Source organism: Alosa pseudoharengus, unplaced genomic scaffold, assembly GCF_046254945.1.
Source record: "Alosa pseudoharengus isolate Yale_2024_CS ecotype anadromous, Long Island Sound unplaced genomic scaffold, YU_APseudo_1.1 YU_APseudo_1.1_scf_4, whole genome shotgun sequence".
Lineage (NCBI taxonomy): Eukaryota > Metazoa > Chordata > Actinopteri > Clupeiformes > Clupeidae > Alosa > Alosa pseudoharengus.
Genome location: NW_027468774.1, coordinates 10,661,348 through 10,686,006, shown reverse-complemented (window position 1 = coordinate 10,686,006; position 24,659 = coordinate 10,661,348). Strand labels below are relative to the sequence as shown.

The following is a 24,659-nucleotide window of genomic DNA, read 5'->3' as shown; positions in this document are numbered from 1 at the left end:
ATGAAAGAACAAGCACGTTTATAAATGAAGGTTGTAAAATAACACATTTTCAACAAGCTAGACGTCAGTTAGCAACTTACATTTACCCATGCACGTCAGCAGCAAACCGAATTTAGCCTACTGGAGGAATTTACTTAGCGTTTTGTCATTCAATGTTGACACTTGCTCAGTTGCTTCTAGCGCCACGGTGGTTAAAAATGGTACGGTCCACAATAGGGGTTTCTGAAATCGCTTTACATTAAAATATTTCTACAGTGAAAACAGGAGTTGACTTGTATTGTAACTGTAATTATATTTTTTCACAATATCAGAAAAAATATCTGACCCCCCCAAAACTGATATTTCTGTCTCTTTGTAATTCGAACTATGCATACAACCGTCAGTTTGTTAGCTAACAGAAATTTCGTGAATATGACGTTCAGGCCTATAAACTATAAGTTTACCTGCAAACCTCAACTTCTTGTCGAAGCAGATAGTGCAGTGGTCACAGCCAAGGGCTGGCACCCGGGAGACCGGGGTTCGATTTCCGTATGATATGTTTTGGCGGAGTGAGTTTGCATGTGTACCAACGTCTCTGGAGAGAAGGCGCGCAATTTGAATAAGAAATCGGTTCTCAAACGGAAGTTTTGATTGCAACAATTAGCTAGTTCATGCACCAGGGTGTAAATAGCATGCAGTACTATAAACACCTGGGTACGAATAGCATCCACTTCTAACTGTACATTGATGCAAACAGCATACCTTATTCAGAGTGTATATTACACAGCTGAGCTATTCACACTGTTATGTAACAACAGCAAAAAACATGTTGCTTGTTTAAAAAAAAAATATATATATATATTATTACATTGTGTGATCAATATGCCAGATTAAATGCACAGGGGTGGAAATAGCATACACTGATATTTGTACCAGACGAGGTACTAATAGGACACATTGCTGTGCGCACCGGGGTACGAATAGCATACATTGATATTTGTACCAGACGGGGTACTAATAGGACACATTGCTGTGTGCACCGGGGTACGAATAGAATTCACTTCTTATTGCACCAGGGTACGAATAGCATACACTGCTAATTGTACCAGGGGTGCAAATAGCCTTATCCTTCAAAGAATGGATGAACTCCAGAATATGCAAACAAAAATGCTCTCATCACTCCAACAGGCAAATTATGACTTAATGACTTGAATTAATAAATTTGCATACAAAAAAGGGTTAGTGGCTGAGATGAAAAGACTCACCTCTATACTTGGATTTCTTTTTATCTTCTTCCTTTCTCAGTTTTCGTCCCTGTGCACCAGTGGGTTTAGACTGCTTCATTTTGGGAATCAACCACTGTAAAGCTTGATCAACGCAGCGCGCTTGCCTAACATAACGTACAAAGTAAAGCATTACAGTAACATAACTACTTAGTAAAAAGTACTGTAACGTAACGTAGTTCCTTTTTCAAATCGCCGCAACGTTACTTTTCCCAGGGACAGATTTAAAAGCGACGCTGCTTTCTCAGCTGCGCACTTGCGCAATAAGCACAAGCTCCACACGGCAGCATACGTGACAGAGGCTGGTAGCATGAAATGCAGTACGTGACAGGCTGGTGGCAATGAAGAGCAATTATAGCAAGCGAGACACAGCCAACGCTAACTTCTGAGGGATGGAGGTATTCACATTACTTTGAACTCGTTGAAACTAAGGGGAGGAATGTGAGCGTAAGTTGTAGCCTACACTGTGCCTTGGGGCCTCATTTATAAAACTTTGCATAGATTCCTACTAGGGGTTTAACGGTACACAGAAGTCACGGTTCGGTTCATACCTCGGTTCGGACATCACAGTTTGGTACGAGTTCAGTACAATGGAGGGAAAATTTTTTTCAAATATGACTACAGCTGCCCAGGGTGTTCTAAAGGTTGTATATGGAAGGGTCTACAATTTGCCTCAATATTTTTCAGTGTGTGTACAGTAATAATCTAGCCTACTAACTGTGAAAATCACACTATTTTGCCTTCTTGTAAAAAACGAAATTGCTCATTTCATTTCATAAACAGACTACAACTAGAAGTCACGTGACTTTGCCCTTCAACGTTAACTCACCGTAGCATGGTTTGTTTATTAGCCTGGTTAGCATTGACCCTTTCTGTTACTGTCCATGCACTTAACACTACCAGCTCCTCATGTAAGAAGTTACAAGTTACCCCAACATAAAGGTAATTACCAAGCGATTTACATAGCTTTCTGTCATTACGAAATCATTTAATTTAAGCCATAGGTTTTGGCCCTATTTGTGTATCCAAAGGCTTGTGAAGCGCAGAGGAAGTTTTTTTCTCTCGTTTCAGTGATTGGTAGCCCATCATCTGGGTGTTGGCTTTGAATATGTGTAGCATGTTATATTTCCACTCACATACCCCAACAACTGCTGAACAACGCCGACACACAGTTTCATCTCTCTCGCTCGCCTGTAACTGTAACTGAAGTTCTCAAACTTGCGATCTTAAAGAGACCAGCGGATCCTCTAACTCTTGTGGGTCGCCACCTTAGTGCTGCTATCTCTGACTGACTGACTCGACCGACTACCTGACAAAAAAAACATAGGCGCCAATCAGAGCTTCAGAGCTAAGGCGAGGCTACAGATTAGCGTTAGGTGTCGCTAAAGAACTCCCGTAACTCTCGTACGGTAGGCGACTTAACAGTAATTGTGCATGACAGTAATTAATCCGCACACAAGTTTTTATGTATTTTTATACCGTGTATTCTCCGTGTAAATTCATGCACCGAACCGTGACGCCCGTACCGTTTCGGTTCAATACGAATACATGAACCGTTACACCCCTAATTCCTACTAGATTCCGCCAAGCATTTAATTTCAAGCGGAACGAAATTCATCTGGCGAGAGTCAGGTTAAAACAGGAGTGCAAGATTCTCTAAAAACAATAAGCAGAGTGGACTGCCATAACATCAGTGAAAAACATTAATGCAGGCTTCAACGTGGCTGTGTTTACGATTAAAAATGTCAAACAGATTTCGCCTACGTTGGAACTCACGTCTGCACGGTTTGCATATCGCTTTGTCCTTCTCCATAGGTTGATCTACCCAAAACCCGAAGTGCTTCCATCGAACTCCTCAAGTTATTAGGGCTTATCATTCGTCTCTCTCATGTCGCACTGGTTGATCACGTTGTCCTCCAGTTTTTGGCAAAACACCAGCAGCACAGCAGCTGATTGAAACAGCTGTTTCCGGTGAAATTGGTGGGAATTTTCTTTTTAGCCTTCGCAATGCCTACTGCACTTTCGGAATTCTTTATTTTCTTTTTCTGCTTGTTTGTGGGTTTTGTTACATCTATCTTTTTTATTTGTTTAATTTGCTTAAAAGGAAGTGTACATATTTGGTTAAAATCGATTCCCTATTTTAGTTTTTGAAACTTTTGTTGGTTGGTCCAATCGATTGTGCAATCGATTTTCGAACATTAAGTGACAGCCTTACAGCCTTCCGCCACAAAGTCTGGGAGAATAGGGAGCCACTCAGACTTATGCCGTGACCCTCAAACACAGATGTTCCCACATCTGAGGCCAAACTGGCCCGTCTGCTGCCCTAGTGATTACTGCCTTGTCTGATCAAGAGGCACTGTATCCAAGGCCTGTGAGGTATCCTCACTCAGCTCAGAATCAGAGGGGTCATCACGGTCCTCTGCAAAGTTCCAAAGGCTGCCAGTGACAGCTCATCAGGGCAGCGACGATAGCACCTAACTGCCATCTCACCCAGATTTTATGGCTCTTGCGGCGACCTCTGACCTTGCAGGAGCCCATTCTGCATTACCAGCATCTGACGCTGCAGATGCTCCACCTGCCCGTCCATATGCTTGCGCTTACGGGAGTGCTTCTTGCCAACTGCCCTTCGCCCCCGATCATCCCTGTCTCAATGGGACCTTCCTGGCAAATGAAAGTAAATAATAATAATAAAAAAAGTCCCCTTCTCTTCTTTACATCAGCCCTACTTGGCCCCTGTTACACCTGTTCCCTTTGCTACTGCCCCCTATAGACCTGAGGTTATCCAAACCTTAAACTGCCCAACAGTGTCAAAGAAATAGGTAGAAGAGTGGGGACAGATTAATTATCCTTCTAAATGAATGATTGAATTTTGGTACCACACAGCTACCAACAAGATGCTGATGCAGATTAATGTGCTGAGAAACCATGAATCCCTAACTTTCCGACTCTTTTCAGGTGTATTTTATCCATTTGGACCAGGGGATTCATATACTCACCGTTATGATGATGGCGCCACATATGTTCCGCTACCACAACCATTCCGCTATTTCAGGCAGACGTTTAGTTGGTTATATGTAAGTAAATGTATTCATTGATTAATTACTTCTAAAAACAGTTCTCAACTGTCCATTTTTACTTTTCATTTTTTTTTATTTCCAAGGGATTTTATCATCAGGTTTTATCATCAAGAATAACAAATAATCATATAGGCTACTGCTGTCGCCTACTTTGCCCCTTCCTGTTTGGTGTTGGAGAGAGGTCACTATTGGTTTTTATAGTTCACGTCACTAGGAATGATCTGTAGATCATGTATCGATTAGTTGGCACCTAGCAGCTGTATCAGTGATTAATATGTAAGGCTGAGTTCTCGTGTCAGTGTACGAGTCTTGGAGACAATAAAAGTGACAGTGTTCACCCTTACGTTGGACTCCAAGTGTTTTATTCTTAACCATAAGAACACAACAGGAGGGAGGGGGAAGGAGGGGCGAGCTAGCTTTCTGAGGTGTATTCCAAGTACATGGTTTAGTGACAAACCTGTGTAAGTTAACTCGGAGTAAGTGGTAAACCTCCTACAACAAGAGCCCTATGGCATTGTTTTGTTAGGAGAATGAAGCCATACAGCTCTTCTATTAGGTTTACTACTTACTCTGAGTTACCCAGGTTTGTCCCCAAACCACATACTTGGAATACCCCCGTTTTGTCTGGAACGCAAACAGAAGTGACGTTACCCAACCAAGCTAAGAGCACCTTTAAGGTAAACCTATGAAAATAATCTGAAAAGAATCCGGAAAAGGCTAGCAAACAATACAGCATTCAACTTACAATCTTTCTATTGGAGCACATTTGAGAAAGTCATACACGCTTTTATCACTTCCAGACTGGACTATCACAATGCCCTTTACACTGGAATTTATTAATAATCTCTTGCAAGATTGTGGTGGAAAAAAGCCTCTACCAGAACCTCCAATTAAAACACTCTGAAACAATGAGATGAGAAGTAGCCGCTAAAGGCCTTTATTCACAAATCCTCCAGCATACAGCTCCGAACACGCAGAGACTAAGTACAGCCAGGCAGGAGATGTGAATGGATGGATGTCCTCTGCAGCGGAATCTAGGAACCAGGCCTCTGGTGAGAAGAAGCGCAAATTCTGAAGTCCGCTTCCTTGGGAGCCAACTTTTATACCCGCTAAAGCTGGTGTTAGAACACCACCTTCTCAGTAATATTGGCCAATCCTTGACCAGGTGTCTGCCCCATATGCAAATGGCAGACACCTCCAGGGGCGCCTGCAGGAATTAATGCTATGGTACGCACACCCATCACCCCCCCCCCCCCCACGCAAAAAAAAAAAATCACTCGTGAACAATATTGGTCCGTGCATTGGTCAGTCAGCAAAAAAGTAACCTACATAGCATAACAACATCCACATGCAATAATACAACGACAACGTCTACAATGACCTATTCATTTGGACAACTTGATACAGCCCTATACAGGCTAAAGTTACCTTTAGTTTTGTTCTAGCGTAACGTGACGTCTGGCTTTAGTGCAGTCTAACGTTCTGACAAGCACACCGATTGCCTACCTTGTTCTTGTCCATCTGGAATAACTCCTAGCTTTGCTGCCTCCATCCTTTCTGTTTTCGTTGTTTAAAACTTGTGATATCCATGATGAGTATTGAGTTAGTGAATTAGCTCAACATTGTGTGCTGATAACCATATATAGATAGCCGAGTAAAAGAAAACAAGTAGTCTATTGCGTGCCTGCGTGCGTATTCTCTCTCCTGCTCAAACAAAATGTGTGCATGTTAATTTTGATAACGTGTTCACTAACTTTACATAATAGAAAATGGTAAATAGCCTGATGGCATGCAGCTAATGGGATACTGTGCATAGTTGGGAAGGTATGGTAGGCCAATTTGGTGTGAATACACACACACACAAGGGACATTTTCTCTCGCTGTTGAGCCTGATGGTACGCACAGTGCGTACGGACGTACACCTGCAGGCGCGCCTGGACACCTCTTTAGCCAATCAGCGTTTACCCAATTATTCATGTTGGTGGATAAGTTTACCGTATTGTCCATAAAAATAATGTGCACCATTTATTTAGTACCAGACGAGTCTATTAGATTACATACAGCAGGCCTGTTTCCCGTCTCGGCTCATGCATGACATCATCCCTTGGTGCCTGCCTGGCCATACATTCGTCTTCAGAAATTCACCACATAGATTACAGTTAGTTAGGGCTGTAACGATATGCGATTCGAAACCGAAATCGCAACACTCATATCCACGAAACTGTCGCGGTGTGAAAAGGCAGAACCACAACACACCCTTTCCAGTGTTTCACACAGTGCTTTGCAGCTTACGCGGCCGCATAAGCAACACACATCTCCCGCTTTACTTACCGGTAGCCTACGTTGTCCAAAAATAAATAAATAAATCATAATTTCATACCTCTCGTTGCTTTCGTTGTAGACTATGTGTTCAACTTTACCTAACAGTATAGAAGTAAACCCCCTCTCCTTGCCCCGCTCTCTCTCACTCTCCCTCTTTCGCTCAATGGACACACGTTAACAAGTTAACAGATCATTTCAATACCAATGTTTCCCAAAAGGGCCTGTCCCAAGGAGAACAAGCATTACCTTAAAACTTAAACACACATGGGAAAACAGTCTAATTATGGTACTTTGTTTACAATATTTCCAGGCTTCAACCAGACAGCTGAATGGTGTTGTAATAGAAATAGTAGGCTTAGGCTATACGGCATTTCAGAATGTTTGTAAACAATAGGCTCCAAGATCCTTCCGGGTGGCAGAACGCAAGCGGCTTCCACTGACCTTACATAGTTAAAACATTGTTGTTGATCAAAGTTGAAACAATAACGAAAACATGTTGTGTTTGGGGTTGTGCCGCCAGATATAGCCTACAGCAAAAAGTGTGGGGTTTTTATCGATGTCCTTCAGAAAAAAAAAAAATATCCAGCGGAACCTGTGGGTGAAGTTTAAAGCTAGTGGACGTCGTCAAAAGTAATGCTGCAGAGGAGATGGCAAGACTGCCTGGTGGCGGAGTAGCCACTTCTTACATCTGTATCCGATCCGAGCAACAAAAACCCGATCATAGACTTTTTATTTAGATAGCAGGGAAATACACCATCTAACAGATTGTAAGTCAAACAGCAACAGTCACTAAAATAACCACTCAATGGCAGGCTGAGGTTCATTTACACATAGGCTATAGTAAGCTAGCCTAGGCTACTAGAGAGATAGATAGATAGATAGATACTTTATTGATCCATAGGGGAAATTCAAGGTCTCAGCAGTATACATACAACTATATATAACTATGCATTTAATTTAACGTTATTGCTATCTCCTTAGGGCCGTTTACACAAAGCACCTTAAGTTTTGTCCCTTTAGTATCAACCACGGATTGTTTGTTTGCTAATTTGTGCTTGCTTTTCTGAGAATGCAGATGTTGGTCAATACGGGACTGTCCAAAATAATAGCAAGCTGTGTGCACATATTGTTGATAAAATCAGATAGTGAATGACGCATTACAAATCTGAGTAGGCCTATAACTAACTAATTAATTTTACGATGTTAGCTATAGTTATTAATGCACCTACTGTAGGCCTATCAATAGCTAATGTTAGCAATGAATAACTCAACTGGTAGGCTACGTTCAACGGACATAGTTGTAACTAGCTTGCTAAAGTTATGCCGTAGTCTGCAACCCAAGCTTATGATCTTATCTTACCTTAATAATTTTCGGTGACATTTATCCATTCATCAGTAAAGCCATATATAGACATGAATTGAACAATACTAGCTAGTTAGATATTATCCTGACTGTCATCAGGAAAAAAAAAATGTTTTGCCTGGCGAACCGAACCTCGTGTGGTTATTTAGGCTGCTAAGGTCGTTTGGGCAACGGAAATTCTTATAATATAAGAAAATGAGAAAACCTTAAATACTTGAGGGAAAATTATAAGGAAACCGAAGTAGAATACTTAAATGTGTTTGTGCAGCCGATTTTATTTTAAGGGGGCCTTAAATCAGATTTTAAGGGAACCTGAACAAGGTGTTTTGTGCAACCGGCCAGTCTCTCATGTTATAACTATGTCTGAATATCCACCACGTCTGTTTTTGAATTAACTTAGCCTACCTGTTGAAATGTATTAGGCCTAGGCTACGGCCGACGGCGGGTTCCCCAAGCAATTTACCTCACGTAGCATTTTCATCATTCGCCTTTGATTTCGACTGACACTTCACTTCGTTCAAACTACGGGGTAGAGTGGACGCAGCATGGCTAGAGACACGTATGACTCATTGCATATTAATGAGACTTCCCATAACCGTATGAATATGAATGAGAAGTCCCGTAGCACCACGCAAGACGAAAATCAATTAATTCAAGCCATTTACTCTGTTTTCTTGATCGCTCTGCCCTGGTCAAATGACATGGAAGGGTTTGTTTACTAGTAGTGCCAATGGAGAATGCTTCAGCTTTTGCCACCCAGAAGAATGTATATTGGTATTGTGACGTCATGGTAAATTCTCGTATAGGCTAATCTGCATAAAGTGTGCTGTCATAAATATCAGAATTTATTATTCTCTCTTTTTATATCAGGATATAAAATAATATAGATATGTTATATTATATTTGTAATCCTCTGGTGTTCTAAGGTAGGCTATTGAAATGTTATTAAATACAAACCGAATCGTGAGGTTGGTGCATCGTTACAGCCCTACAATTAGTACAAAATGGAGCCGCTAGACTGCTTACTGGGACAAGGAAACAAGAACACATCACTCCAGTACTGGCCGCCTTGCACTGGCTGCCTGTTAAATTTAGAATCCAGTATAAAGTGGCATTGACTGGTTTTAAATCATTAAATGGGGAGGCTCCAGGTTATGTAACAAAAATGCTTTTTTTACACTCCATCACAATCACTAAGTTCCGCATCCCACACACGCCTGGACACACCCCATTCCCGCACACAGAAAGGTAGATAGATAGATAGATACTTTATTGATCCCCAAGGGGAAATTCAAGAAAGTGACCGTCTTATGCACTGCGGCTCTGGAACAGTTTACCACAGGACCTTAAATCAGTATCATCTGTGACTGTTGTTAAATCTCTGCTAAAACCCCATCTTTTCAGACTTGCTTTTAACAGCCATTGAGTCTGTGTAACTAATGGATTTGATGCCACTTGTATTTTGTCTGTATGTTTATGTCTGTCTCTTTTGTTTTGCTTTTGTTATGATTGAATCATTTTTTAATCTCTGTCTTTTTAACTGTGAAGCACTTTGGAATGTAATGTGCTATACAAATATTATACAAATATACTTATACAAATACTTATTTTTTACTTCAGGTTAGCAACAACGGATTTCTCACTTTTGATTATGGAGGGTATAGTTGGTCTCCACACCAATTTCCTGCTTATTCACAACACTACAACAACATCATTGCCCCATTCTGGACAGACATTGACAACACCCGCAAAGGCAACATATCCTACCAGCAGTATACCAGTGGCAGTGTTCTTCAGCAAGCCACTACAGACATTAACCAGTACTTCCCTGGGTTGAACTTCTCAGCTTCCTGGGTCTTTGTTGCAACATGGGACAAAGTGGAATATTACGAGAAGTCAGGAACAGTTAGTATTTTTCCTGCACTTTTTTAGCCTACATACATTGTGGTCCTCAAATGTCATCAGTTCATCATCTGGAATAAATAAGACATTAGGCCTACTTGTAAAAGAACTGGATTTGAAATAAATTCCAAAATGAAATTACTTGATATTCACTACTTCACTATCTTACTGTTGTGTCATTATCCTAGGAAACCTCATTCCAAGTGGTCCTTATCTCAGGAAGTAACCGTTCGTTCACTCTGATGAATTATGGTGCCATTGCTTCAACGCGCCATCTAGTTCAGGTGAGCAGACCACACATGCAAAAATCTCACAAAATAAATAAAAAAACAAGGCATTGGCAACATTGTACTGTATGTGTGCTGAAAGTTTATTTAGAAGACAGTTTATACAGACACTACCTGGAGTAACTTTTCCGCTTGTTTTTCGGGCGACAACATTTTGAATTTAAGACTTGATAAGTCTATGAATGACACAGCCCCCTTTTTGAATGATCACACGCACAGTTCTCCTTCCGTCAACAACACAAGATTTGCTTTCCTCGGTTGACTTCAAAATGGCGTCGCCCGGAAAATAAGTGGAAAAGTTACTCCAGGTAGTGTCTGTATAAACTGTCTTCTAAATAAACTTTCAGCACACACACTGGTCAAGGATATAAAGGACCCGTGGGAATCATGAGTAACTGTTAAATCTTTCCTTCTTGATGAACAGGCTGGCTATGACACCACCAACTCAATGCATCATTTCTCAATCCCTGGGTCCTTCATGAGCAACATCACCAATCTAAGGCACACTAGCAATGTCAACAGGCCAGGCCGCTGGGCCTTCCTGATTGATGATGGACCACAAGGCTGCCAATACAATGGTGATTTAAACAATTTTCATTGCAAACTAGCATTATTTTCACTATGGACTTATATTCCAACATAACAGCTTCACCTAAACAACAGTCATGCATTCCTATGTAAAAATAAACAAACCAGTTATTTGTTTATGGGCTGCCAAGGTCTGGAAACGTGTCAGACGAGAATAAGCCATTCAGAACTGTTCAATTCATGACATGAAGAAGGGAAGCTTTTTCATTAAAACCACCTCAATTTTACCTACCTGGACCAAGTTTCCACTTACAACTGAAAAACCAAAGTGCGAAATTTTGCTTCTGTCACACAAGTTCAGGACCTGTTACTAAAATATCAATGCAAAGCCATTGTGCAATATTGTACCCGCAACAAACAACACGCACACAAACAGGACACTTTAAGGGTTTTTCCAGACAGAGTTGAAAACGATATTGTGATGCTATTGTGGTGTGGATCTTCCTTTTGGTATTTTGACCAACACAGAAAGCAAAATGTGACCTTTACTAGGTTTACTAAAACTAATGCAGAGACGTCTCTTAGGTTTACCTGTGCAGGTAGGGGACTCTTTCTGGAGAGATGCCACCTGTCAGCAGAGATGCACCTGTGTCAGTGGAGGCCTCCTCCAGTGCCAGCAGCAGCCCTGCAGCTACTCCCAGGCGTGTCGTCCAGCACCCTTCCAGTACTCCTGCCAGAATATTCAGCGCCGCACCTGCACCATCTCTGGAGACCCCCACTACTACACCTTTGACGGGAAAGTCTTTCACTTCCAGGGAACCTGCACATATGTCCTCTCAGAGGTATTATACTTTAGTGCCTTTAACCATATGGGTTTATTAAGTTTCTTTATTAATATGTTTTTATTTGCTTGGGAGCTTCACGCTAAATATTTTCACTGAAATGTCTGCTAGGCTTGTGGCAATGGACTGCCGTACTACCGGATTGAAGGGAAGAATGAACATCGGGGCAGCACACATGTGTCTTGGACCCGTCTTGTAAGAGTGTGGGTTTATGATGAGGAAATTGAACTTGTCAAAGACCATCGTTACCAAGCAATGGTAAGCACAACAAGAATTCACAATTTCACAAGTTCAAACTGTTATTCTCCAATTGGCCCAGTGTTAATGGTAGCAATCTCCTTCCTTCAGGTGAATGGTAGCTTTGTGACCACCCCATTTACCCTCCGACATGGGTCCATCCGAGTCTACCAATCAGGTTTCTCTGTGGCTGTCAGTACAGACTTTGGCCTGCTGGTCACCTACGATGCCAATCACTATGTCAGAATCTCAGTACCCTATGAGTACCAGAACGCCACCTGTGGCCTGTGTGGCAACTTCAACCACCACCCTCAAGATGACTTCCGAACCCGCGGTGGGCAGCTTGTGAGCTCAGACGTGGAGTTTGCTAACAGCTGGAAGGCAGAAGGGGACACTGACCCTGGCTGCCAGGACGTGCGATGTGCAGGACTTGCTTGTGCTGCCTGTACCCAAAGCCAAAGGACTCTTTATGGAAACACGGCCCACTGTGGTATCTTAAGCAACAGTGTCGGTCCGTTTGCCTCCTGTCACTCAAGGCTGTCTCCACAGATCTTCGTAGAAAACTGTGTGTATGATCTGTGTGTGGGTGATGGCTACCAGCCCATTCTCTGCCAAGCACTCAATGTGTACGCTGCCCAGTGCCAACAAGAAGGCATCCAGTTGGGCCAGTGGAGAAGCCAGGGATTCTGTGGTGGGTACTGACTCTGTAAATATACTGTATCTAGTGAACAGTTTTGGCAAGCGTTCAATTTACTAATTTTTGTTTCCACAGAAATCCCCTGTCCAGCCAACAGTCACTTTGAATCACAAGGAACTGGATGCCCTGCAACCTGCAGCAACCCCAACGCCCCCCAGAATTGCCCTCTGCCCAACCAGGAGAGCTGCATCTGCAATGCTGGCTATGTCCGAAGCGGTGGGGAGTGCGTTCGGCAGAATGACTGTGGCTGCACCTTTGAGGGGCGGTACTACACAGCTGGAGAGACAGTGGTGCTAGACCAGGACTGTGGGAGACGTTGCCACTGTACTCAAGGGTCAATGATCTGCCAGGCACACAGCTGCAGTGAGCTTGAGGTGTGTGGGGTCCATGGTGGCGTGCGGGGCTGCAGACCTGTCAGCTACTCCACCTGCTGGGTGGAGAGCTTTGGGTCCTACCGCACTTTTGATGGACAGACCTTCCACTACCCAGGTGCCTGTAGTCTGACGCTGGCTAGGGTCAGGGGACAATCTCAATTACCTCACTTTCAAGTCACTGTTGAGAAAGTTCCCACAGGCCCAAGAGATTTTGTCAGACATCTGAAGTTTGAAGCAGAAGGAACACAAGTCTCGGTGGAGATGGGAGAGGGGGCCACAACTAAGGTATGAGTTCTATTTTTACACACTTAAAAGAAATAGAGATATCCAAATAGTGTGTCTGATAGAACTACTGATTAAAGTTCCAATACCATGATACACATCTGTAAGTATAAACCTAATGTTCTCCCATTAGGTGGATGGGCAAACAGTGGGCATTCCGCTCAGCGTCAGCCCCGGTCATATTAGCATCTACCACAGCAGTGTAAATGGTGTTGTCATAGAGACCAGCTTCGGAGTGCTGGTGAGAGCTGACTGGCCACACGTCATCCGCATCACCGGTCCAGGCAACTACAACGGCACTCTAGGAGGCCTGTGCGGAAATCTGAACGGAGACCTTCGTGATGACTTCCTCTCCCCCACTGGAATTCCCCTCAACGACTCTCAGCAGTTTGGGGACAGCTGGAGAGATGGCTCCCTGTCAGCACACTGTGTAGAACCTCAGGTATGGGAACCTGGACACTACCAGAACACCAGCCAGTTCAGGGAGCTCTGTGGCATTATGGGATGGGGACATGGGCCTTTTGGCCAATGCCAAGCAAGCCTGGACCCCTGGAGCCGAATTGAAGACTGTGTCCAGACTCTAGTGAGGACCCAAGGTGCTCGAGAGGGACTGTGTGAGGCACTGCGTGGCTACTCCCTGCTTTGCCAACAGAGTGGCATCACAGTTGGGGAATGGAGGAACATCACTAACTGTGGTAAGTGTGATGACATATTATAATAAATATATGGGAAAAGAAACTGTTTGAAATGGAACTGACCTGTCATTCCTTTTTATAGAGGCAACTTGCCCAACTAACAGCCATTATGAGCTGTGTGGTACGTCCTGCCCAGCTTCCTGCCCAAGCCTGTCTTTCCCCTTCCTGTGTACCCAGCAGTGCCAGGAGGGGTGCCAGTGTAATGACGGGTTCCTCCTGAGTGGGGATCGCTGTGTGCCCCCCACGGGTTGTGGCTGCCACCACGGCGGGCGTTACAGACAGAGTGGAGAGCGCTACTGGTACGGCGAGGAGTGCCAGTTCCTGTGCCAGTGTAATGGCATTACTGGACAGTCGCATTGCACCGCCTCTTCTTGTAGTGCTCAGGAGTCTTGTCGAGTTGTGGATGGACAGTATGGCTGCCATCCCAAACCTGAGGCCACCTGCTCGGCCTCTGGAGACCCACACTACACCTCCTTTGACAGACGCACCTTTGACTTCCAGGGCACTTGTCGTTACGTCCTGGCATCAGTGTGCAATGAAACACAAGGCCTACCTCACTTTCAGGTGGAGGCCAGGAATGAGGCATGGAATGGTCTGCAGGTCTCCATCACTGTGGCTGTTTATGTCAATGTGTCTGGACATCTCGTGTACATCTCAAAATACAACCAGGGGACTGTGCAGGTAAGGGTCAAATTCAGATTATTTTTTAGATCATTTTTAGGTACTGGACAGTGTTCTTTGTCCATCATGGTAGAACCAGTTTCTGAAACGTTTACGTAATGTGCTTGAAGTTTGTTGAACCAGTTTGTTAATTTAAATATATAAATAAGCCCACTGGAACAATAGATTCTCTGCTTGCTTTGTAATTTACCACCTGCATCTGTTTGGTATATAACCCTTTTCAAGTGAAATTTTAAAGAAAGTTTATGAAAACAAGTTACATAAAATCCTGTCTCAAGTTTATGAAAACAAGTTACATAAAATCCTGTCTCACAAAAGATAACTCTGACTTTAGGTGAATGGGGAGACAAGAAACTTGCCGATCGTTCTTGATCAGGGAAGAGTGTCAGTGTATGCCAACGGGCTTCACACATTTGTGAAAACAGACTTCGGTCTAACTGTCAGTTATGACGGCCGGTGGGTGTTGGACATCACTGTACCATCCAACTACAGTGGAGCTACATGCGGCTTGTGTGGCAACTTCAACGGTTTCCAGGGTGATGACTTTACGGTCCATAACGGCAGTTCAGGCCCTGTTGCCCTCTCTGTCTCTGAGTTTGGAGACTACTGGAAGGTTGATGACGGCATTCCCTGTACTGGAGGATGTGGAAACTCCTGCCCAGTGTGTCGAGACGACTGGAGAGCCCGTGCCATATGTGAGCTACTCAGAGCTAGCAATGGACCACTGAGCTTCTGCCATTCCCATGTGAACCCCCAACAATTCTTCAACGACTGTGTGTTTGACGTCTGCTTGTCTGGGGACAGAAGCGAAGTCCTCTGCCGTGCAATGGAAGCATATGTCAGCGCATGCCAAGAGGAAAATGTCATCATCTACCCCTGGAGAGAAAATTCCACCTGTCGTAAGTGTCCAGGACTTTACTTACACTGATTGCTTTTGTGGTTGGATTCTTTTGGTTGATCCAAATGTCTGAAAAGTAATGAAACCATACCCGTGTCAACAGAAATGGAGTGTCCAGAAAACAGCCACTACGATCTGTGTGGCACAGAGTGTGGGCACACCTGTGCCAGCAGCATTGATGCCAGCTGTGACAGGACGTGTGCTGAGGGCTGTTTCTGTGATGATGGATTTGTGAGGAGCGGGGGGCGCTGTGTGCCTGTGGAGCAGTGTGGTTGTCTTTATGACGGCTTCTACTTTGATGTAAGCAGAACCTGACCAAGAGGATGATGTGTCTCTCACACAGTGATTTTATTACCTCATAACCATTAGCAAGTAAATTAAATCTCAGTGTTATTTGTGTTTGTTAGATTGGAGAACAGTTCTGGACACAAGACTGTTCACAGCGCTGTGAGTGTTTTTCCCCCAATGACCTTCGCTGTATCCAGTCCTCTTGCCCTCCAAGTCAGGAATGCTCTGTCAAAGATGGCCGCCGGGGTTGCTATGGCCGCTTGTCAACCTGCACGGTCTGGGGAGACCCCCACTACTTCACCTTTGATGGGGCTGTGGCTCACTTTCAGGTAGAACAGACAGAATGGAATACAAAAAATGAAACCGAAAATGAGATCCTAAATCTGAGAGAAATGTCTCTAGATGTTTCTAGATTCAAGGTCTTAATTCTGAAAGAGATGATTCCACCACCTCAACACAAGTTTTAAACATATTTCAAATATCTATTTCCAGGGCACCTGTGCTTATGAGATCACCCACACCTGTGGCAACATGAGTGATGATGCCTTGACCTTCCGCGTAGTAGCCGCTAACAGTCACCGTGGCAACTTAATTGTGTCTTTTGTGTCCACTGTGGATGTGTGGCTCTCTCAGGGAGGAGTTCAAAGCCACATCAGCATTGGACAGAACAGGAGAGTCAAGGTACCTCCAAACTGTGGAACTTCTCTGTTTGGGCACAAAAGGGTCAAGTCAGTGAGGACATGTGTCTTGTAGTTCAGTATGCAAACATGTCTGTCCCACCTCCTGTAGCTGTCTTCTGTTTTTTACAGATTGATGGTCAAAATAACAATGCAAACAGCATTCACGTTGGCTCCCTGGCACAGTTGACTCGAGAGTCTGGATTTGTGGTTGTGAATGCCTCAGGAGAGCTGTTGGTCCAGTTTGATGGTCGTAGTAGACTTCTTGTCAGACTGAGTCCGGATTATCACCAATCTGTGTGTGGAATGTGTGGCAATCACAATGGCAACCCAGCAGATGACAAAGTTCTGCTCAATGGCACTCTAGCCCAGACTGACAATGAATTCGGTCAAAGTTGGAAATCAGATGCAAGCAGTCCTGGGTGAGTTGGAATTATTGGAAAAGACACAAAATGTACTCATTAGGTGACATTTCCAAACTATAGGATTAAATGGCTGACGATGACTATAACCTGCATGTTCAGAAATGTATAGATTATGTCCATCGTTTGGCACACTGGGCTATTGATCAGATTTCCAGTTATGTAAAAACTATGTAGAAAGGTGAAAAATCCTGGTAAAAATCTGTACACCTTTACAGGGATATTCCACCATTTGGGGAATTACACTCATTTTCCACCTCCCCTTATGTTAAACAATCAATTTTTGCCTTTCTCAAGTTCCTCCAGCCATTCTCTGAGTCTTGCGATACCACTTTTAGCTCCAGCCTAGCATAGATCATTAAATCGGACTAGACCATTAGCATCTTGCCTGCTAGCATCACATTTAAAAGTGACATAAGATTTCCGCTAATTTTCCTATTTAGAACTTGTCTCTTCTCAAGTTAGAATGTGCAATAAGACTAATGGAAAAGGAAACATGGCGATTTACTAGGCTGATTTGACATGAAACTATACTCTCATTAAAATTCACACCACACAATCGGTACGCCTTTAAAATTCACACACGCAACACGTCTGATACTTATTTCTTTCTCATCGTCTTCCCTAGATGTGGAGCAAGTGACCGAATTGGTGATGGCACGTGTGTATTTGAAGCAGAATACACAGATCTGTGCAGCATCATCACCAACAGCAGTGGCCCGTTCCAGCAGTGCCACCTGCATGTTGACCCACAGGCGTACTTCACTTCCTGTGTGTACGATCTCTGTGCCTACACACCAGCCAATGGCATGCTGTGCTCAGCAGTGGAGGCCTATGAGACAGCTTGCAATGTGCTGGGGCTCCAAACACCAGAATGGCATTCTGCACTGCATTGCTGTGAGTACATCAAGTTCATATTATCACTGCCTGCCTCACTGACACAGCCTCATCTAAAATGAAGTATTATGTTACACACAGTGAATATTCTGATCTACAGTGCCTTTAAAAAGTATATACCCCCTGGATATTTCCCATTTTACTGCGTCTATAAATTAACATTTTTATCAATTTAATTTGGGCTTTTTCTAGTTAGTTAAAAAAGATATAATGCCAAATAAGCGAATGTGAAAAATAAGGGTAAATATCCAAGAGGGTGTGAATACTTCAGTGTACTAACTGAGTAGTAAAAACATTTTTCGCTTCCCCAGTTATAAATACATTACATACAAATATATATATATATATATATATATATTAGGGCTGTCAAGCGATTAATTTTTTCTTAATTGCGATTAATCGCTGAATTTCTATAGTTAATCGTGATTAATCGCATATATTATCGCATGATTAAAATTCTATTATTTAGCATTTCAGAACCATATTCAATGTAAAGAAATTATTAGCAGTGTATCTTGATTGGGAATCAAATAAATGCAAAGAAAGTTACTTTATGAAATAGACATATTTGATTATTTCAAATCAAATTTCAAAAGATGTGCAGCGGGCCTGAGGCAACACAATGTCTTCTTCAGAAATATAGCTGAATAAACTGGAATAAATGCTACAGTGCATGCACAACATGTAGGACACATGATAAAGGGCATAACAAACCATAAATACTCTGTATGTTCATTATCTGTGAGTTCAGTTGAAAATAAGGAAGTTTTAATATTGAGAAATATGCAAGTGCATGTAAATGTAGCCTAGGCCTACAGCACGTTTCAATAAAGTGCATGACAAACAGAAATAGCCTAGTCCATCTCAATTAACTATGTTCAGTTCAGTTAACTAGTTTAGTCGAAAACGTGTAACAGTGTAGGAGTGTAAACAATGTTTAGGAGTCGGTAAGTAACTTTGGCCGTGGGCCAGTATTTTTCTTAGCCAATAGTTGGCGGGCAAGAGTATAGACTACTATTAAATGCAGCTCCGGTGGATAGTCTATTAGTCCACACACGCATCCAACCGCAGAATGGATGAAAAAATCTTTATTGTTTGCCTACAAGAAATATTAGCATGAACTTAACCTGTCTGCCTTCCGAGATGCAATACCAGCTTATGGCAACTTACTTTCCTGTCATCAGTGTTTATGTGCTTCATCCATATATATCACAGGGGGGAGACAGAAACATCTTATTACAGTTTAGAAAGCAGATGGTGGAAAATGGAAAGGGCCATTAATAGACCTTATGATAGAAATTGTGATCCAAACCCACCTGTTTCTGCCTATGTCTTCGTGTAATAATTCTACACATAGTCTACATATGGAGTCATCATGTGTTTTTCAACAGCTGCAGTTGACCCTTGTGAAGAGCTGGACTGCACTGAGGAGGAGTGGTGTGGCCAAAAAGATGGAGTCTATGGCTGCTTCTGCAATGAGGATCACCCGAGACCTCAACCTGAGTGCTATGGTAAGATTTTGTATGATCTACTGCTGTTATGGACACTGCATGTTGAACAGAACATTATATTCCTCCTTCCTCCTATTCATTTTTCCTCTATTCCCTCTCTCGCCTTTTAATCTCTTCCTCCCACTATCTCCATCTCTCTCTCAGACTCTGTTGAGTTCTGTTCCAGCAGCACAGGCACCATGTCTTTGTCTCGCTGCCAGCTGTTTGAGGCAGGCTTCTCGTCTGACACCCTCCGCCTCAACGACCCCAGCTGCAACGGCACACTCCAAGATGGCAGAGTGGAGTTCCTCTTCGACAATGACAACCACGTTTGTGGAACCTCGCTAAGGGTACAACAGCTTTGCCATCTCACTGGTCCAGTTTTCCTCCTAAATGTGAAAGCAAAACATGTTTTTTATGTGTAAGAATAATTACTGGTCTTGGTGATAATCAGTACAGTAAGCAATTACATACAGAGCTTTTCTTTGGTGGAGTATTATCTTTAGGTGTTGTTCTTTGAGCGAAGACCTTCACCCCTCTGGAAGTCTTCCAAAGAACAGCCTAAATAAAAAATCTTTACTGAGAACTCACCCCAGAACATAGATGAAAATATTTGGTAGAACATCATGGTTGTCATGGACATTTACCCCTGCATGTGCTGTGTGTTGGCCAACAGAGCAACAGCACCCACTTCATCTATGAGAACTACATCCATGGGGAGGCCAACTCAGCCAACGGCCCCATCAGCAGAGAGAGACGGATAAACCTGCTCTTCTGCTGTGTCTACCCCCTCACACAGACCCTCTCCATGAATATAGAAATCAACCCACTGGAGAGGTTTGTTCTTCCCGCTATCATAGACACTCCATGTCCACGCTTTACTTCATGGTAGTTTGCAGTGCCTTACAGCAGTGACCAAACACAAACATAAGACTTCATATGAACTGAATTCAGTCATCTATAGACCCTTTCAAGAGAGTTCCATTATCAGCATCATAGTTGGCCCCACAAGACTTCCGTTTTAACTAGGGCTGTCAAAATAACTGATTAATTTCGATTCATTAATTTGAGAAAAAATAACTGATTAAAAAAATTAGTGCAGATTAATCGATTCTGTATGACCTTTGACCCCGAGCCGTTCTAGTCAGTAAAAATTTTAGACTGTAAAATGAAGGAGAGAGAAGAAAACGTGCTACCTGGATCATTGATTGGAACATTTACTTTAAAAAAACGGCCTGATGGTGTTGATAAAAATAAATTGTTGAAAATAAAGTCCTTTGCAATATCTGCAGCAAGGAATTTGCATATCACCGGAGTTCATCAACTCTTATAGTTGCACATCAATGCAATTGTGTCGCCTAGGTTATATCTGTGGCCTGAAATGCCTTGTATGTGAAAAAAAAAAAAAAACTTCTTCCCGAAGCACTTTTGAATTTATTTCCTCAGCATATTAGGTCATATCATAGATTATTATGGCCATTATTTGAACAGTGAAAATAATAATAAAAGAGTTGAACTTTAATGTCACTAATGCTGATTATTCAATGATTCATTTGAATTTAAATATTTAAAATACTTTCACAGCAAAAATTATATATGCGATTAATTTAGATTAATTAATCACAGAGTATGTAATTAATTAGATAAATTTTTTTAATCGATTGACAGCCCTAGTTTTAACATTCCATATGTTATCTTAATGCAGAGGAAGTAGATTGGGAACCAAATAGAACGTTCAAGCATTGTTTTTGTTTTTATTGTTGAAAGGGTCTATATGTGTTTGTTTCTTCAGCCGTATCACTAAGAAGCTACCAGGAGGGGAAGGAAGCTACCATGTCCGTATGATTCCCTATGTAGATGCAGGATTCTCCCATGCGTTCTCTGGGAGGGTGAATGTGGCGGTGAATCAGCAGATCTACGTGGCTGTCCAAGTGGACGGAGTGGATAGCCGTCAGATCGCCATGGTGATCGACTCCTGCTGGGCCACTCCGGTCAATCAGCCAAACTACCACATCCGATGGGACCTCATCAGAAATGAGTAAGAAGTGCAGACCTGCAACACACCTACTACTAGACCATCACCTGTTAATTTCCCTTTTCCCCATCACCTGTTCTACCCTACTATTAAACCTAACAACCTAGAACACATAAGGCTTGCTGTTGTCATCACTTGGATGTGTATCTCTCTTTCTAGGTGTGCTAACCCCAATGACAATACAGTGGAGCTGGTGGAGAATGGGGTCAGTACAACAGGCCGATTCTCCTTCAGGATGTTCACCTTTAATGCAAACTCCTCCAAGGTTTACCTGCACTGCAGCATCCACCTGTGCTTGGTGGCAAACAACGACTGCACAGCCGTAAGTTCAACACATGCAAACTACAGCAGTGGGAAGTTATGGTGATGGTGGCTAAGGAGCCGGGCTAGCAAGTAGTAACCAGAAAATAAAAATCGCTGACTTCCTGGTCCGGTATCATCAAATCAGTGGGCACGTTTGATCTTGCAGCGCTGCACAGATCTGGCTAAATGTAAGGCATGTTTGTATTGTAAGATTCAGCTAGATCTGTGCAGTGCTGCAAGATTGAACGCACCTGCTGATTTAACGATACCGGACCAGGAATCCAGGGAATTTTCTTCCTGCAGATACAAGTCTTGTTATAACCTCTCTATACACTTCTAAAAGAAGAGACCCTCACCACACTACCACAGAAGTGTAATTATAGTTGGAGCATTTTCAGTAGTATAAAATAGCATTTGTTTTTTGACATGCTCCCTGCCCCCTTAGCATTCACTGTAAGCTCATTCAGTGATGATGCAAATAAACGGTCCTGCTCAAAACTCCACCAATTAACGTAATTTGGCTCTCTTTTTACAGCACTGTTACCCAGGTTACCATCAGAGGCATCGTCGATCTGTTGATTTCCATGACAGCGCTTCCATCTCACTGGGGCCTCTGGTTTTGGCCAATGGCAATGAAGGTAAATAAAGATGATTCAACACTGACTGTTTGTCATTTACTGTAATTATTGTGGTCTGAAATTGTTCCCTATGTTTCAAATGTAATTCAGCAAAGCATGATGCCATCCATAACTTTAACAGCTGAGAAAATAGCATCTTTACTATCACTGTGACACTAGTTTTGCTGGTGTTGTTGCAGTTTGTCAGTTTGTTCACCTGAAAAAAATTGTCTTTGTTATTGATACTTAAAGATTTCACTTCACACTGCTCTCTTACTGACTGCCTCCATAACTGGAATAGGCTACCAGCAAACGTGCCTCCTATTAGCAACATTTGACATTCTTCTATCCATCATCTCATTTGTTTTTTTAATTTTCTTTCTAGAGGGGAGAAACATGTTTGTCCCACAGCCTGTGAGGGTGTCTAAGGCCTCGGGTCTGACTGCATCTCTGATGGTCCTGCTCCTCTCTGCTCTGCTCATCTAACACACAACACAACACAACACAACACAGCACAGCACAGCACAGCACAGCACAACACAACACAGCAATATAAACAGCTACGCAACCTAACACAACACACAGCACAGTTACACAACAGCTACACAACACAACACAACACAACACAACACAACACACAGCCCAGCTACACAACAGCTACACAACCACCTGTGGGGTATACTACGAATCTCGGTTAGTGGGTTAGCAAGGTATGTTGCGCTCAAAGCCAGGGTATGCTGTGACACGAAAGTGGATGTGTTTTAGTGTCGCTATATTACCATGGTATCGTATGCTGTCAACCAAACCTGGTCGGGAGGAGGTTATGTGCTAAGTTATAGCTCAAATCGTGTAATCTACCGCCCACTGACCAATCAATTGTCTTAAAAACTAAGTTATCTCACGTGTAGGATTCTGTCATATATCTTACAGGTGGAGCTCCGCCTCTACTAACATTTTGGATCTCGAATGCGCTTTAATAGTGCTGTGCGTGCAAATATCCCACTATGGACGTGCATACCATACAACAACTGATGACAATTGATTTATTTGATGTTATAGGTTAGATACAAAAAATGACCGCAGTGTACATTAATTCATTAATTTATTATCGCTCATGAATGCGGAAGTAATTGTTTTTAAATAGAGGCGGTCTCCACGTTTCACGATTGGCCAACGTCATCCCAACACCGAGAACGCACACAGATCTGAGCTGAAAGCCTAGTTTGACAAATATATCACATAACTGCTATTGTAGTATCACTTAACGTATACCTCTGAGTCAAGGCTTTGTGAAGCCTCGATATGTCTACATAGCCTAGATATGTCTAACATGCTTCGTAGTATACCCCACTGGTCTGACACACACACATTCAAAAATGAAAGGACAAGAATTTTACACATCACTGATTTAAGTCATGGCCCTTTGTGTGTATGGGAAATATAATGTTTAATTCAATAGTGATCTTATGGGGACAAGTATGCACAATTGTATTCAGTGTCTTTACAAAGGACTGTTGTGACACTCAGTGAACAGTAGCAACAGTAATGAGAATAGGTGAACAGACATATGGAAGGACCCACAGAAGAGTCTGGTTATCTAATCTACTACTAATCTAAAATTACTATACGCATTGTGATTTATAATTGCTAAGGGGTTTTCTGCTACTTTCATATGTGGAAGTTTCAACATTTTAAGATTTAAACATTCTGTGACGATTATGGGCTTATATGAGGTGTTTTAGATCTGTCTTGGTCATTATAATGGACAACTTTGTATGCTATATCAGGTGTTTTTTTAGGAAAGTCTAGGCTACCCAAATCTGACATGTATGTGTAATACTTATATGATGTAATAAAATGTTCATATACACCAGTGTTTTTCAACCACTGTGCCGTGAGAGATCATCAGGTGTGCCGCAGAAAATTACCCAAATGTCATTCACTGGTCCAGAAAAGCAACTGTTGCATCAAAGAATTTATAACCACATGCTCTCATTGATTGTATGATTGCACTATTTGTGGTATGCAGGCATTGTACAACGGGGGTCCCATATCCAGTATTCACAGAATCATCACATATCCAGTTCATAACAACAATTAAATTAGATATGAAACAGATACAAATTAAACAGAGGGCGCTTGTTTTATTGAGCAGGTCTTGCATAGAAGCCATAATAAGGCCATATCTGTGTATTATTTGAAATTTTAGGCTATGGTATGTTTATATTTTCTTCACACAGGATGTTAGTGTGCCGTGGGACATTTTAAGTGTCAAAAGTGTGCCGTGGCACAAAAAAGGATGAAAAACACTGATATACACTAACGGTCAAAAGTTTGGGGTGGGTCACTTAGAAATTTCCATTCCACTCCATTATAGACAGAACACCAGCTGAGATCAGTTGCATTGTTTTTTTACCTGTGGCCTGCCTTCGAATTTAGCTTCTATGACTAAAATCAAATCAATAAAATAAAACAACAGCAGT

General features: G+C 42.5%; 1 protein-coding gene across 2 annotated transcripts in view; it reads left to right on the top strand.

The window, feature by feature from the left end:
• LOC143101678 (alpha-tectorin-like) overlaps positions 1 to 24,046 on the top strand; it is a 51,159-nt gene extending 27,113 nt beyond the window's left edge. For both annotated transcript variants that reach the window (XM_076264807.1, XM_076264806.1), the window contains 23 exons: positions 4,218 to 4,336; positions 9,645 to 9,929; positions 10,115 to 10,210; positions 10,638 to 10,791; positions 11,327 to 11,583; positions 11,695 to 11,841; positions 11,932 to 12,511; positions 12,593 to 13,176; positions 13,307 to 13,868; positions 13,951 to 14,549; positions 14,884 to 15,448; positions 15,551 to 15,747; positions 15,855 to 16,064; positions 16,228 to 16,416; positions 16,545 to 16,834; positions 17,463 to 17,731; positions 19,123 to 19,242; positions 19,387 to 19,571; positions 19,898 to 20,058; positions 21,014 to 21,259; positions 21,416 to 21,578; positions 22,095 to 22,197; positions 22,562 to 24,046. In XM_076264807.1, coding sequence (XP_076120922.1) covers positions 4,218 to 4,336; positions 9,645 to 9,929; positions 10,115 to 10,210; positions 10,638 to 10,791; positions 11,327 to 11,583; positions 11,695 to 11,841; positions 11,932 to 12,511; positions 12,593 to 13,176; positions 13,307 to 13,868; positions 13,951 to 14,549; positions 14,884 to 15,448; positions 15,551 to 15,747; positions 15,855 to 16,064; positions 16,228 to 16,416; positions 16,545 to 16,834; positions 17,463 to 17,731; positions 19,123 to 19,242; positions 19,387 to 19,571; positions 19,898 to 20,058; positions 21,014 to 21,259; positions 21,416 to 21,578; positions 22,095 to 22,197; positions 22,562 to 22,662 — 6,182 coding nt within the window. In that variant the 3' untranslated portion in view covers positions 22,663 to 24,046. The remainder of the gene's footprint in view (positions 1 to 4,217; positions 4,337 to 9,644; positions 9,930 to 10,114; positions 10,211 to 10,637; positions 10,792 to 11,326; positions 11,584 to 11,694; positions 11,842 to 11,931; positions 12,512 to 12,592; positions 13,177 to 13,306; positions 13,869 to 13,950; positions 14,550 to 14,883; positions 15,449 to 15,550; positions 15,748 to 15,854; positions 16,065 to 16,227; positions 16,417 to 16,544; positions 16,835 to 17,462; positions 17,732 to 19,122; positions 19,243 to 19,386; positions 19,572 to 19,897; positions 20,059 to 21,013; positions 21,260 to 21,415; positions 21,579 to 22,094; positions 22,198 to 22,561) is intronic.
• The last annotated feature ends 613 nt before the right edge of the window (positions 24,047 to 24,659 follow it).